The sequence below is a fragment of the Thamnophis sirtalis genome, unplaced genomic scaffold (genome assembly GCF_051295495.1).
Source record: "Thamnophis sirtalis isolate CommonGarterSnake01/CBP01778 unplaced genomic scaffold, rThaSir2_p1.2 scaffold_6, whole genome shotgun sequence".
In the NCBI taxonomy this organism is placed as follows: domain Eukaryota; kingdom Metazoa; phylum Chordata; class Lepidosauria; order Squamata; family Natricidae; genus Thamnophis; species Thamnophis sirtalis.
In genome coordinates this window covers 106,886,030-106,901,630 of record NW_028261386.1, presented here as the reverse complement: position 1 = coordinate 106,901,630, position 15,601 = coordinate 106,886,030, and the positions used below count along the sequence as shown (strand labels likewise).

The 15,601-nt window shown below is 33.9% G+C and overlaps 1 protein-coding gene across 6 annotated transcripts in view; it reads left to right on the top strand.

The window, feature by feature from the left end:
* Window positions 1–15,601, top strand: part of SOBP (sine oculis binding protein homolog) — a 148,149-nt gene that overhangs the window by 81,885 nt on the left and 50,663 nt on the right. For 5 of the 6 annotated variants that reach the window (XR_015697076.1, XM_087718685.1, XM_087718682.1 and 2 more), the window contains one exon: window positions 7,223–7,318. The exons of the other annotated variant lie outside the window; for it this stretch is intronic. Coding sequence is in view for 4 of the 5 variants with exons in the window: in XM_087718685.1 (XP_087574811.1) it covers window positions 7,223–7,318 (96 nt within the window). In the remaining variant the exon portion in view is untranslated. The remainder of the gene's footprint in view (window positions 1–7,222; window positions 7,319–15,601) is intronic. 6 annotated transcript variants of the gene reach the window in all.

Below are 15,601 nucleotides of genomic sequence, written 5' to 3'. Positions count from 1 at the left end.
ACTCAATACATGGCCCTGGTTATCTAAAAATATTAAAATATATATAAAAAACCACCCCACATGTAGTAAAATAAATACAGCAGCTAAGAAAAACCACAATTATTAGCATAGTCAATAGATGGAATCCTTCATACATTCCTTCAAATTCATTTTGCATTATATTCTGTTAGATTATTATTTCCTATAGTTTTATTTTATGTTTCATACATTTCAGCACTCTATAATAATATGCAAAAATTGACATTTAGAAAGAATGAAAAAAATTGGCACTGTTTTAAGATTTAGACATTTTTAGTATAAAGTTTGGTTTAGTAACTGATCAGACAAAAAGTAAATAAGGTCCTAAAATATGGAAGACAGTATCAATACTGTGTTTGTTTTTCATCAGAGGAATGATTTGATTTATTTTGTCTCTTTATTTTTATTATTTTATAGTAAGCTGTGCTCTTGACAAGCCTTGGATATCTGCCAATGTTTGACTCTGGTGATTTCTTAGTCTTATCAAAGATTATGTGTAAAAATCTTAAAGAAAAACTATAGCATTCCAACAAAATAGGAACTCATGCATACAATAGGCACACAACTCTTTGTTTCTCCCCCCCCCTCCGTTCCTCCCCCCTTCCCCTCAAATATATGGAGGATAAAAAGCCTAGAAGACAGTAATCCAGAAAATAATTTTTCTTATCCATTACCATAATGTTGGTGTTTGAAAGCATTACTGATAGAATGAAAGACAGGGGCACTATTTATTAGTTTTCAATTATGTTAATTCTTATAACTCATTTTTATAATGAGATCTGAAGGTTAATCCATAAAATCAGGCTAAGGACCCTGTCATCCCTGGAGGCTTGCCAGAAAAAGGCAATGGCTTTATGAGGCAGAAGGATTATTGGTAGATAATTAGGCACATCACAATTTATACTGAGTTTCTCAGTTGTCTGTTTCACACTTATATCTGCACGTACACATGCACAAACACAGAACAATCATTCATAGTCAGAACACCAAGATTCTATGCATATAGCAACTGGATTATTAGCAATTGGGTGATTTCAAGAAGACACTGAAGGATTCTAGCCATATTTCCATAAATGTTTTATTTGGCTGTTTAATACTTTATTGTTTCTTATAGTTAGCTACCTATTATTTCTAGGTTTGTTAGGTGCCACCCAACTCAAGACTGATTCTGGGTGGCTCACAATGCAAAGCAATATATAAATATCAAGCTACATAAAACAATAAACAGTTGTCCAATCTGATCAACATATAAAATAAATATCATGTACCCAGCAATTCCATCAATCACCAGGTGATTGGTCAAGCCAGGTCTTTAAGGCCTTCAAAATACCATCAGAATGGAAGCCACCCAAATTTCAGGGAAAGGCAAGTAACATGGCAGGCAGGCAACATGGGAGGCAACATGGTCCCGAAAATGATACTGCTTAATTGAATCCAAATCAATAGAGCAAAGATTGGAGATAGGCAATCCATCAAACAGGATCATAGATTATGATTACACCAATAACAACATTATTAGCTAGTAGGCCAGTTGCAATAAATAACAAGATTTATGTTTAAAAGGATATATTAAATTAGATCTATTAAAAGTTAAAACTGAAGTTTAAAAATAAAAAAATATATAGTCTTTATTAGTCCTTTTCAACACAGTGTTTCTCAGGTTGTCTGGGGAATTCTGGGAGTTGAAGTCTATCCATCTTAGTCACCAAGGTTGAGAAACACTGATCTATATACTTTGCCCAAAACTGTGAAGTTATTTTTTTTAAATTGTGAAGTATATGTCTAGTTTGTTTCTCAGTGTTATAGAAAATATATTCAAAAAGAACAACCATTATCATCTGTATATCTCAAAAGGTGGGATAAGATAATTTTTTGATGAGTACAAGAGTTATCAAAATGATGCAACATAGGCATTTGAATTCTATATAGAAAGTAACACATAAATCTCTGTAGAAATCTCTCAGAGCTCTAGAATAATTTTTCCAGTACCAAATTGTGACCAGAGTAGCCTTCTTCCAATCCAGATAGGTACACAAAAATGGTACCACAGCTATAAATACATACTTTCGTCTGAACATCTAATAACATCATGTTCTGCCATTGTTTTTATTTACACTAATAACCAAAGGCCAGAAAGAGAAAAAAATCAATCTACAACTCATTTCTGTTCTAATATTAAACTTATGCATGTGATGGCACATTAACCTTAGTGGCTCAATGAGCTCTCTGAAATAATTATTGAATCTTTATCTGTATATTTCTCTTAAATCCAGAAACCTTGTGCAGGTTAGAAGGTGGAAATTTCAATGTGTGTGTTTTTTAAACCTCTATGTGGGTGACAAATGAGAAACAGTCCTCTTGTGCTTTTTTGGGAAAATATTTATTTCCAAATTTATATCTGATCATTAATCCATAAGGAGATATATCCTCTTATTTTATGACTCACAGTAGGCATTTTCTCACAACACATTGAACTTAATGTAGGTTATTAAGGTGCCATTCCTTGCCCCATCTTGTACAGCTACTTTATATATAATCAGCAAATCCTTTCTATTAAAACCATACTGTATGAATGTGGAGGAACATTATGGTTAACATTTACTGGAAGTAGAAATCACATTAGTTGTTACCCTGCATTCTTAATTATACATGAACGGTTGATTTTGGTTAAGGCATAAATAGGATCGGCTAGAGACATAAAAATTTAATCCTGCACATGGAGTGTTTTCATGTACTTTCTTATTTCCATTGACCTCAGTTTTCTTACACCAAGAACCAAAATAAGATAGAGGTCAATCTGACAGCTAGTTCTGAGGGTCTCCTTTTCCAATTTCATTTTTCTTCCTCAGCAGTTGCTTTTAATGGAAGATCCTTTATAATAGCAAAGATAAATGTAAGCAGCACCTTTGCTGCCACCATTTGTATTAATACTAATATTGAAAAGGAAATTAAATTTGTAGAATGTCATAGTTCAGGGCTAGCTCTCCTCTTTTTCTGGAAGGTTTCTGTCTCTTTTACTCTTACACAACAGTGGTGGCAGGATTACAAGTGTGGTTGGAATCTGCCAGCATAAATTTCCACAACACCCTGAAGTGCCTAATTTAATCTCGTTTGGGGATAGTGGGGAAATTAAAATACATACTTACAAATATCTATTTTTTTGCCCACTGCAAAAAAGCAATAATCAAGTTTGCATTAAAACCCTGGCAGTTGACCTAATGCAAGGATTAATGCCAGGATCAATATGATTAAAATGTCCAAATGACGTTTATTCCGTTTCATTTCATAATAATAAAATTGGAATGGACCTTGGAGGTCTTCAAGTCCAATTCCCTGCTCAAGCAGAAAACCTTATACCATTCTATTCCATCCCATTCCAAGATGAAGATCCTTGCTCCTGACCAAATATTGATTAAAACCTAGATTAAAAGGGGCCACAAGTAAAGATATGTGTTGTGTAACCATATTTATAAATTGCAATTCAGACATTTATTTACAGTACTTAAAACTTGTCTTTATTGTATCTTTTGTTCAATCTGTATTTATATTTTCAAATATGTTTTGGTCTGAAAATAATCAAATTGCAGACGCTAAATAATTTGTGCTTGGATCTTCTGTTGTTGTTTTTAATAAGCATAAATATTGGTATATTATTTTTAAAGCTATTTCCTGCCAGACAAGCAAAACTTTCCTCTGTAGTAAAGCTAAAAAGAAGCATTCAAAAGGAGTGCTTTTTAAAATGTGTTGCCTCAATCTATGCATCTTTCTTTAAAGAAGCAACTACAAATCTTAGAAAATTTAGTTTAGATGCTTTTGAACTCTTTCCGCATGCATACATAGACCATAGTTCAGCTGGTCCTTCAAAGCAACTATGCAGAACATTTTAGATGATATAGCTGTATTAACACACCAGAGCATTTTGCTTTCCTCATATGAGTATGCTTTATAAAATGGCTCTTCCAAATTTTTTAACAGCTTTAATGTGAATAGGTTTTTTTGGGGGGGGGAGGGGTCGGGGTGGATGGAATCTGGATAGGAGAATGAATGGGAGAGATTCTCAAATAATGTGATTTTAGCTGCTTTTCAAGATTTATCAAGTGGCTTAACAATTTTTTAAAAAAACTATCCAGCATAAATATCGGAAGCCTCCAAAGTTTGGTTTAAAAAAAACAAGATGAACCAGTTAAAAATAAACCAAATCCAAAGCTTTCCAGTATAATCTTTCTATCTCTTCAGTGGTGCTTATTTAGAGATAAGAGGATTTGAACTGCAGTCTTAAAGCATAATATGAAAATAAAAAAAATAGATAAGCAATACCGTAAACAAGATAATTTCATTGTTGGTTATTATCTTACAGATCTTAATAGCAGTTCCTCCTATAATCATTTTAACAAATGGCCAGATACAGAAGAGTATAGATGATTCTTCATATAATCTGGACCCAAATAATTTAAGTCTTTTAATTACCAAAAATTTAAATTTTGAATTGAGATTTGATGTATACCATAATTACAGAATTGGTGTAATACAGTCTATCTATCTATTATGGAACTTTTTTTATTTCAGATGTCATGTTTCATATACTTTGTGTTTCATGGGAAATGCATAATAATTCGGCTCTTAAGTAAATTAGATCAATGCTTTTCTTCTTGAAATTTGGCTTCTCAAAATTATATTATCAAGCTACTTTCCCAATCAGTGCACAACAATAATTTTGAATAGGCACTTGACTGCATGGAAAAATATTAAACTATTATGATAAGATTAAATCAAATATTTGAATATTATTTAAGGAGAAGATATTAAAGACTTGGGGGGGGAAGACTTGGGGAAATAAGCATATGATTATCTAGTACCTTAGTTTATAGAGGTTCCAGTGTTAAAGATATTCCTGTTTTTTTTTAAAATCAGTTGTACCCTTAAGAAAGTAGTAAAACCTGATGTAAATATTTAGAGTTTGTTTCTAGAATTTGCTTGTGTAAGAGACCTATAATCAGTAAGTTATCCTATGAGCTATCAATTCCTTTTCTTAATTTTTATTTTGCAATCCACTTACAGCAGTGCGCATATTAGCTAAAACTACCTGTGCTATTTGCGGTATCAAGAGACTTAGCCCCAACTTAGAGATTCAAGCTTTTTTAGGCTTGAAAGACAATTTCCTATGAGCCCCTTATTCCAAATTTCAATGTTCCAGTCTGTTTTCTCTTTAAAATATTGGAAGGAAGAATTATGGAACTGCCTGTCATAAGTAATTTGGCCCAAAGAGGTTATATGAAAGAAACAGTAAATCACATTTATAAATTGAAATAGCTGTATTTGTCTGCTGGCACTGCTCTAGGCCATGAAAGCGTATGCCGCAATAAACATTGTTAGCTTTTAAGGTGCCAGGGGACCCTGCTGTTTTTATTTTTAACATTCTTCTCGTCTAAATCTTCTTTAGCTACTTCTGAGTAGCTACTAAGCTACTGTTACCAGGATTAAGAAGATAGGAGTGTTTGTGAAGAATTTTAGGGATACTAAGGCTTTAATAGAATGCCATTATTAATACAGAGAATTTTATTTTATTTTCTGAATGTTTTTAGATTGGAATTAAATAATATATAATAATTACATTAGTAAACCTTTGGTTTTTGCTACTAGCCGGGAACTGCAGAAGAAGAGTATCTGTCTGAAAAACCAAAATATGTTTAAGTGGAAATTGAATTATTTGCTACCCCTGATACTCCAATTCAAGAAACCCCTTTTTGCCTCTGTAGCTGGAGAATTACATTTTTGAAAGAAAAAAAAGTTGGGGGGGACATAAAAAGGGATAGATACAGGTATCTTTTATAATGCCCATGCCAACAGAAGATAAATACTCTGAAATATGACACATGAAAACACATGTTCACACAATATTAAGAAAATAGAATATCTTAAGAACTTAGATAACTATGTAGATAGGTAAGGTATTAAATATTATTATCACAGATCCTCTTGATTAATATAACATGTAGTCTGTCTTCCTTCCTTCTTTCCTTCCTTCCTTCCTTCCTTCCTTCCTTCCTTCCTTCCTTCCTTCCTTCCTTTCTTTCTTTCTTTCTCAAAGAGCAGGAACCAGAACTACCTGCTGCTTGCTATATGGCTTTCATATCTATCTTCCCCACCCCCTCTTCCTTTTCCAAGTTCACTGGGTCTTATTTAAATAAGCTGGCCTGAAGCCAGAAGCTCATCATTTTAATGCAGTGTAAAATGTGAATATGCATAATTATATGCAAGCCATATGTGAGGGAGACAGCTCAGCTGTGAATTGCAGGAGACCGGGAGAAAGAGAGAGTGAACAGTCAGGGATTAGATGAGATGAGAGTGGAACAGAGTGCAAGTGTCACCCAAATGAACGGTGTAATGAGCATGCTGCTGACACTCCTCCTTTCTCCTACTTCTCTCTTTTTACTTTAACTCTAAACCAGAATATGCTGCAGATTAGAAGAAATTGCTGCAAGCAAGCAGTAGAGTTGCTAATGGAACTGCATTAATTTATCCATTTAAACTTCAGCTTCGTTAATGAACTGTTTAGATCAAAACAACCCATAACTTTCAGTTTATATTCTTAAATATTTTAGCATATTTGATTGCCCTCACTTAATGACAACTTGGTTCCATTTTTTTTACATAAAAAAGAGAGGAAATCCATGCAATACAATGACTGTCAGAAAAAAGCATGACAGAAAATAAGACCTTGTTTCTTAAAATGTTTAATTTGGAAATATGTTATTGGTTGTCCATTTCCAAAGGGTGAAATACCTATAGCATATATGTAATATAATCCTTGAACTACCAAAAAGAAGGGGAATAAACTGAAAATTTTGAGACTTCCAAGCCTACATATATTGGGAAGTAAGTCCCATTCATCTCATCGTGACTTACATCTGAATAGACATGAGTAATACTGTGCTATTAAACACTCAGAATAGAGAGCTGAAATCCTTCATTTTGGGGCTTGTTTCTATGCTAATCTTTCAGTCTTACACCAAAATCTATTTGCATGTTTTTAATGGTGTAATGAGCACTCAAAAGTTCTAATACTGCATATATAAGAATTCTTTTTGCTACTGTTTATATGAAATTCCCGTTTGTTTAATGATCTGAGCTGTTATGCATTTAGCTTATTCTTTTTCTTCCATTATTTCCAAGTCCCTAAATAGGCCATTATATTTCCCTTCAGGCTAGAGATGAAGATGGACATGCTGAAAATTTTCCCCAGCAGCACTATGCTAAGGAAACTCCAAGACTTGCCTTCAAGAATAACTGCGAACTACTTGTAAGAATAATATACTTACAACAAGTCTAGATTGTTACTTTAGCACAGTGAAAACAGTTTTTGAAAAATCTTTTGTTCATGATTATATACATTATGAAGTATTATAGCTTTAAAAAATACCATGTACCAGTTGGAAATGCTAAGTCTGCTATAGTCAAACAATTTACTTGCAAATCTTTTCTTATAGAATAAAATGTCCTTGTAATTGAATTGGAGTGCCATCTAAAGAATGTTTACTCAGAAGAAAGTTCCACTGAGTTCAATGGAGCTTACTTCCTAGTAAGTCTGCCTGGTATTGTAACATAACCTTGTATCCCTTGAAAATCATTCAATGAACTGATAATAAAACACCTTTAAAAAGAGGGAGGAAGGGAGAGAAATGATACCTAAATGACAGTCATTTTCTGTTCTCCATCTCTCCCTTTTTAATGTTTAATGCTGCCATTGTGTTTAGGTAATGTTAAAATTCCATTCAGCTGCACTGACACATGGTCTTCCTTTTATACTTCAATTATTCCCCTAATATATTGAAAAAAAATACACTAGATCACTCTTGTTTTCTGTGGTGGGGGCTGAGCAAATCCAGCAAAGCACTCAGGGGGAGCATAGAATGTTTACATGGCATAAGAGAGATTATAGCAGCTCAGCTGTGAAGATAGATCCATTCAAAGGCAGGGTTAATTTGCTGTTCATTTTTGCGTTTGCCGCATGCAAAATAAACAGTAAATATAAATGAATGTTATATTTCTGTACAACAAAATGATTCATTTTTAATAGTTTTGATTAAAATGTAACTATCAGAGCTTCAGGCTTTAATATTTCTCATTTAGTTAAAGCCAATAGAAAATGAATGATCATTTATTTAAAGGAATCTGACTGTACAATTAATATTCTGTTGATGTTTTTGTTTTTCTTCCATTGTATATAATTGCTCTAAAGGATCCCTATATCAGTGGTGAAATCTGAACAGTTTGACAAAACAACTATTTTGCTAGGGAGTATTGTTTTTTTTTATAATGGGGAAGAAAAGGAAGATAGCAGAAATAGAGCATTTTATTGAGACTGGTAAGATGTTCAGTAGGGATTCCAGATTTGTCCCTTTCTCTGATTCATATTTTTTTATAATGTTAATGTTTTAAAAATTGAAAGGTAGACAGTTGTAGTCAAGTTGAGCTATGTTCAACAAAACAAAAGAATAAAATATAGTCCTGAGCTCAGCATTATATCTAGCTTAGTGCTAACCCCTTTGATCTATATCATTAGAATAGTATCACAATATTATATGATTTATAATCTTATTGTTGGAGCAAGCAAGAATGAGAAGACTTACCCAAGGTCATATTTTCATATCTGAGTTTTAGTTCAGGAAGATCCAAGTTATATTTTGTACTTTCCAAACTGCAGCATTCTTACTAGAAGTAACATTCAGTTGACAAAATGGGACTTAATTCTGAGTAAACATATATGGTATTGCACTGTTACGTTCTTAAGAATTATATCTATTAATGTATTTCTCTAAACTGGAAAATATTCAATTCTGGTCCTGTTGTTATTCCAGAATCTTCAAGGTCCTGGACCTGCTGGTCTTTTTTATCTGCCTTCTCAAATTACTAGTTTTGCAAATCAGTACTTTCAACACATTTGTTCACAGAATGCTTCTTAAATTGCTTCTGTTAGGAATTAATCTTAAAAATTATTCATACACATTTAATTACTTAATAATTAAAATATAATTATTGACTTGCTTTCATTAAAACACTTTACAACAGTGTTTGGTCATTTGAAAGGTTTTCTTTTTAATTAGTATTTTAAATACAGTGAATCATTTGATATATTAATCCAAGCTTCTTAGTATTTTTCCTCTCAGAAAATTGCATGAATGATCCATGCTTGGGAAATGCCTTCCTCCATACAGGGGAATTGTTTCAAATTAGGAAGTCAGAAATGATTAAAACATTTTTTTATATAAATATATGCTATTGAATTTTTTTATATCACTGGGTATAAACCATATATTTAGTTGCATTTTCCAGTTTTACCTATACCAAATTAGTCTGTATATTTTTATAATTAAAGTATTCTTAAAAGATGGGTTTTGGTCTCTGTCCTCCTCATATTTAAATCAATAGAAAATTCTTGTCAATTTCAGTGTAAGCCCTACTATCTACAAAATGATTACAAAAATATATAAATTGGGTGATTCTGAGAATTTACTTTAAGAATACTAAAGTCTTATATTTTCCTGAAACTCTGAAACATTTCATATTCTCATTGAAAGGAGATATGCACTGGAAAAGACTTCATGCATAACAGAATGCAAGACCGAATCCAATATGCAAGCACTGCATAAAAGCATCAGATAAATAATTTATTTGATTCTTGAAGTACCACATGAAAAATATGAATCTAAAAATAGCTGTTACCTAAAGAAATTATTTATTTATTTATTTATTCATTCATTCATTCATTCATTCGCTTATTCAATTTCTATAGTCACCTAACTCAACCAAGTGACTCTGGGTGGCTTACAAATTCTAAAATTATAAAGCAATTAAAACAATTTTTAAAACTATGAAAACAATAAAAGCATCCACAAACCCAACAGCAGCTATGATGATTGATCAACTAATAGTAAAAATGATGGTGCCCTTAACACATTCCGAACCCCAGACTTACTTAGCCAAGTTTTTAAAACTTTGCAAAAGGCCAATAGAGCTGGGGCCCTTCTAATTTCCAAGGGGAGAATATTCCATAAGGCAGGGGCTACAGCAGAAAAACTCCACCTTCTATTTCCCGCCATTTAATACTTTTTGGCTAACAGAATCTGCAGCATGTGCAAACTGTTGGATTGGGTGGGTAGAAACTCTTGAGAAAAGATAGCACCTCAGGTATCCCAGTCCAGAGCCAAGTAGGGCTTTAAAGGTGGTAAACACACCGGCAGCCAGTTCCACTCACAAAGTAGTGGTGTTACATGTGCTGTGTAACTGGCACCATTTATTACCTGTGCAGCTACATTTTGAATCAGTTGAAGTTTCTGAATGCTATTCACTGAGGACCACGTGTAGAGCATATTGCAATAATTTAAGTAGGAAGTTACAAAAGGATGGTGGATGGTGAGCAGGCCTCCCAGTGCATGAATGGGCACAACTGGTGCGCTACCCAAAGGCATGGAAGGATTCCCCTAGCCACAGCTACTCGTCAAGTAGGAGTTGTGAGTCTAAGGAGGATCCCAAACTACACAGCAAATCTGTCTGGGATCTGGCCACCCCATTCATAAATTTTGCTTTATGAAGAAAATAGTAGTTTGGTGGGATTGTCTCTTCTAATTAATATGCTTGCCTATGTATGTATATATATATACTTACTGTAGACATCCAGAGAAAATAACTATGCTTTCACTATTGCCCTTCCTAGAAATGTTTGATGTATGAATGCCCTCTTTGGCCTAGTTCTAGTTATGTCTTTTTAAAATAAATAAATAAATAAATAAATAAATAAATAAATAAATAAATAAATAAATAAATAAATAAATAAATAAATAAATAAATAAATAAATAAATAAATACATGACTAATTATAGGTTTGAATGCAGATCCATTCAAGCACAGGTGCAGATCCAATGTGGAAAGTGTCCAATCTATTTTGGAAATATACTTTAGTTACTTCCCATAGTCTGATAATTTAGTGTCTAATAATCGAACAAGCATGGCCAATGATGAAAGATGCAGAGTTACAATTTCTTTCATCGTTGTTTGCAATGTCATTTTGGATGATATATAAGAATAATGATGAGGGACAGCTTAAAACTTTAAATGAAGGAGAGATTAAAAAAATATTTTTACAAGTACCAGGAGAGCTTTGGTGTTCTTTTAATGCACTACAGAGTAAGTTTTATAGTAGTCTGTCATAGAAAATGGACATTCAGGCTCAAAAGTGCTTTCTTAGCTTCAGGCTTCTAAAGCCATTTTCCAGCGTGGATCTCTACAGCAAGTGGAGCTTTTTTACTTTGGAAAATGTTTCTGCTCTAAGGATGGTGCTAGGATAGAGAAGAAGGGATCAAGCACTGATGGAAGTTGTTTGTTAACAAGGTCCCAGGAGAACATGAATACATGGCTAGAATATTAAGATTCTGGACCACAAGCATGCATTAAAAACCTTAATTCCTAAGTACTGGCACAGATTTCTAAACTTGTAAACTCATCAGTAGGAAACATACGTTTGTAAAGTTTATAGTTGAACAGAATATATTTTGTTGTGTTACATAGAACTTTACAACTTAAAAAAAAAGGCTTGATAGAATTACGGGACAGAATAAGCTGCTGTTGAACAAATTCCCATCATGAATATGGCAGGGCTATTTATTAGGAAATCCATAGAAATTACAGTTTGGCTGCTGAAAATAGCCACAAAGAAATTCTACTATGCAGTTATTATGCTACTTTACAATATTGATTTCCCACTATAAATCCAAAATGAGTTATGTGCTACATTCAATACAGAACATAAGAAACCAGATATTATAGTTGGCAGTTAAGATGCTTGAATCACGGAGGATTCAGAAATATCTTTATGAATTACCAGTGAAGTTGGTCATTTGGAAAATTGGGTTTCCTGATGGTTAGCGTCACATGATAAAAATAGCAAATGAGTATGTAACAGAAATATTTTATACCAAAGATTAAGACAATCCTTGGGGCTTGATTCATGGCTAAATGTATTTTATGGATCGTGTACTAAGAACATTGTTTTCTGTTATTTATCCCCTGATCTAAATCTTTAATAGTGGGGTAAAATATGTAAAAAAAGGGGGCATTATTTGCAGACAAAGAGAGTACCAAGTCTGGTGAGCATGATTATAACTAAGCAGTATTGTCAAATCAGTTGTTTTATTAGAAGAAAGAAAGGAAAAGCAAAGGACCAAAACTGTTAAAAATAATGTGCATAAAAATATTTCTGAGCAGTTGTGGAAAATTGCAACCATTTTGGTACATATTAAATAAGATAATGCATGCAAACTGCTTCTTGATATCCAAGTAAAATATAATTACAACAGACTGTTACCATTCAGGCTGAATCTTCTGGTACCTCCGAATTAATGTGGATGGCCAGTTCTTCGCTTTTCACTGAAAATGTGTCCCTTCGGCCCAGAATCATGGAGGATGAAGAAAGATGCACATGACTTTTCCTTTCTAACACCAGCAGGACAGAACTGGTGCTGATCATGAAACAGAAGTGGTAGTTGGGCAACCAGGCAGCCTCATACATTAGGAAGGGTTGAATTCCCTTTTTGAGCTAAGAGAATCAAATATCTAGATATAAAAGAATTTTACTGAAAAAAAGAAAACATCAGAAAGCAACTATCACAGACACAATATTCCAAATAAAATAAATTTGGCTAGCCTACCAAATTACCAGATTACCTATGAATAAGATTTTTAGTTTGAAAAGCTGTTCAGAGTTTATTGTGGAGAGAATGTGTGGAAAGAGAATTGCATGTATCGCTTTGTGGTTTTTAAACAAGGCACCTGCTTCCTCATTTTCTTTCTACTTTTTGAATATTAGACTAATTTATGAAATTCATAAAGTATGCAAAAAGTAGCCTCATTGAGGCAGAAAAAAAATGTATTCCACATTCATGTGAAATGCCTCGTATGTGATGATATGGCTCTAGTTTTAAGAAATTTTAAGAAAGAAAGTGGCAGTTGGATCCAAGCATAATCAAATATGGACTTTAAAAGGGGGGGGTTATAATAAACTCAAAACAATAGGGTCTCATGGCAGGAGAAGCTAATGAGAACAGGAGCTGAAAATGAGTATTCTTTCCCAAGGAAGGAGATAGTGAAAACACAGTTGCAAGAAAAATATGCTACTGTAAAAAGCACAGCTGCCGAATGCAATGAGAAAAAAAAGGATAACAGAAGAAGCCAATGCTATACAAAAGGAATAACAACAACAACAACAACAACAACAATAATAATACTACATTACGATGTCCTAGGCCCCTGGGTGGGGCCCGACTAGTAATCAATGCCAAATCCGGTGAAACAACTGGCCGCTGTGATACAATTCTGTTGTTGTGATAATAATAATAATCTAAATGCAGGAGGTATATAGAAAATGGGGAAGAGGACTGCGTTACAAAACAGAGTGTGAAGAAATAACCTGGAATTTTACAGATGGTGCCAGAAATTCTGACTCTTCTGCATAATTCCTGTCCAAGTATTGGGTTGAAAAGAGTGCAAATGTCTTCTTTTATGTTAAAAATAAAAGAGAAAAGAAAAGAACATTAACAGGTAGTTCAGGAAAGGCAGAGGTACTCAACCTCCATTTGGTTCAGGCTTCTCTAATGGAAAATCAGGCAAATATGAAGAGCAGAATTAAGTCATAATCTCAAAACTGATAGAAACATTGTCAGCATACCTATTTATTTTGAATTAATTTAAACCTTAAGAGCCGGAAGAATGATATCAAGGGTTAGTAAAAAAAACAAAACCCTGGAAAATTCTAAAGAATAGAATAAATATAAAATATATAATTTTTATATGATAAGATAAAGATAGGATATTAATCATTTTGAAATCACAGTAGTATTTACAAGAAGTTATCCTGATTTTCTTAATTGACTGGGAATGTTGTAAAGATATTATATCTTGACTTCAGCAAAATATACCATGACAGATTCATTTGCAGGCTCATTAATGTCCACTGGATGGCATGACAGTTAAGTGGCTACAAAACTGACTTGAAGATAAAATTCAAAACATGCTTATCAATAGGTCATTAAATTGGAAAGAGGTATCAGGTGGATTAGCCCTAGATCCCCTAGTCTTCCATATGATTATTAATGAGTTAGATCAAGAAGGAACAAATGATCAAATATATTTATGTGTTCTCTTGATTTTTTAAGTCTGCATGAAGCAAAGTCTTTGGGTGGATTACAACAAAAATGCTGATGACAAAAATGAGTATAATACTTAACAATTCAGAAAAAAAATTCAAATTCTAATTGAAATTGGTTTGAAAGTATGACAAACTATTTCCAATATTTCAATGATTCAAATTCTGCCTAGTTTGTAATTTTACATAATTAATTACATAATTTATGTTCCTGTTTTCTGTTCTACACTTTTTAACTTTCATAATAATAATAATAAGAACACTATCCACAAATCTGATACTTTTCAGCCTGAATTTATGTTTAAAGTGCTCATCCTAATTACATCTTATGGACTCACAACTTTCTTAGTCTTCTAGCAATAGCAGTAGACTTATATACCGCTTCATAGGCCTTTCAGGCCTCTCTAAGCGGTTTACAGAGAGTCAGCATATTGCCCCCAACAATCTGGGTCCTCATTTTACCCACCTCGGAAGGATGGAAGGCTGAGTCAACCCTGAGCCGGTGAGATTTGAACCGCTGACCTGCTGATCTAGCAGTAGCCTGCAGTGCTGCATTTAACCACTGCGCCACCTTGGCCCTATTCTATTCTTCATGACCCATCCAGTCTTCCTCCGAGTATTTGTTCTTCAGTTCAACCCTCATTCATTCTCTCTGTATTGTACATCTCAACATATGTCATCGCTAATCACTATTATATTCAATTCATGCTTGTTTTATTAGCCATTCATTCTTGATCCTATGTTTTCTTGTTTAACTTCTCATGGACTTCATTCCAGGGGTGAGTTGCTGCTGGCATTACTGCTGGTTCGGCGTGCAAAAAGTTTTGCTCTGCGCGCGTGCACATTTGCACCTAAAAAGGTCTGCGCATAAGTACAACGGAAGAAAAGGGGGGAAATTACATTTTTGCAATGAAGATGCAAACCAAAAAATCAAGATGGCACCGCCGAGGATAGAACCAGTGTGGGGGGGGGGGTGGCAGGCCGAGTTACTTCCTACTTGGCCGAAATGATAGGAACCCACCTCTGCCTCATTCCCACTATATCCAACTTTTTATTTCCCCAGATATATCCATTCTTTCTTCCATATCACAAAATGGGTAGGAGGAAGCTCTTATAAACAATATTTTGAAATTCTTTTGACATTAATTCCCTGCAAATATTCCTTCCATGTTCTGCTTCTACACCTAGAGCCAAGGTGGCGCAGTGGTTAAATGCAGCACTGCAGGCTACTGCTAGATCAGCAGGTCAGCGGTTCAAATCTCACCGGCTCAGGGTTGACTCAGCCTTCCATCCTTCCGAGGTGGGTAAAATGAGGACCCAGATTGTTGGGGGCAATATGCTGACTCTCTGTAAACCGCTTAGAGAGGCCTGAAAGGCCTATGAAGC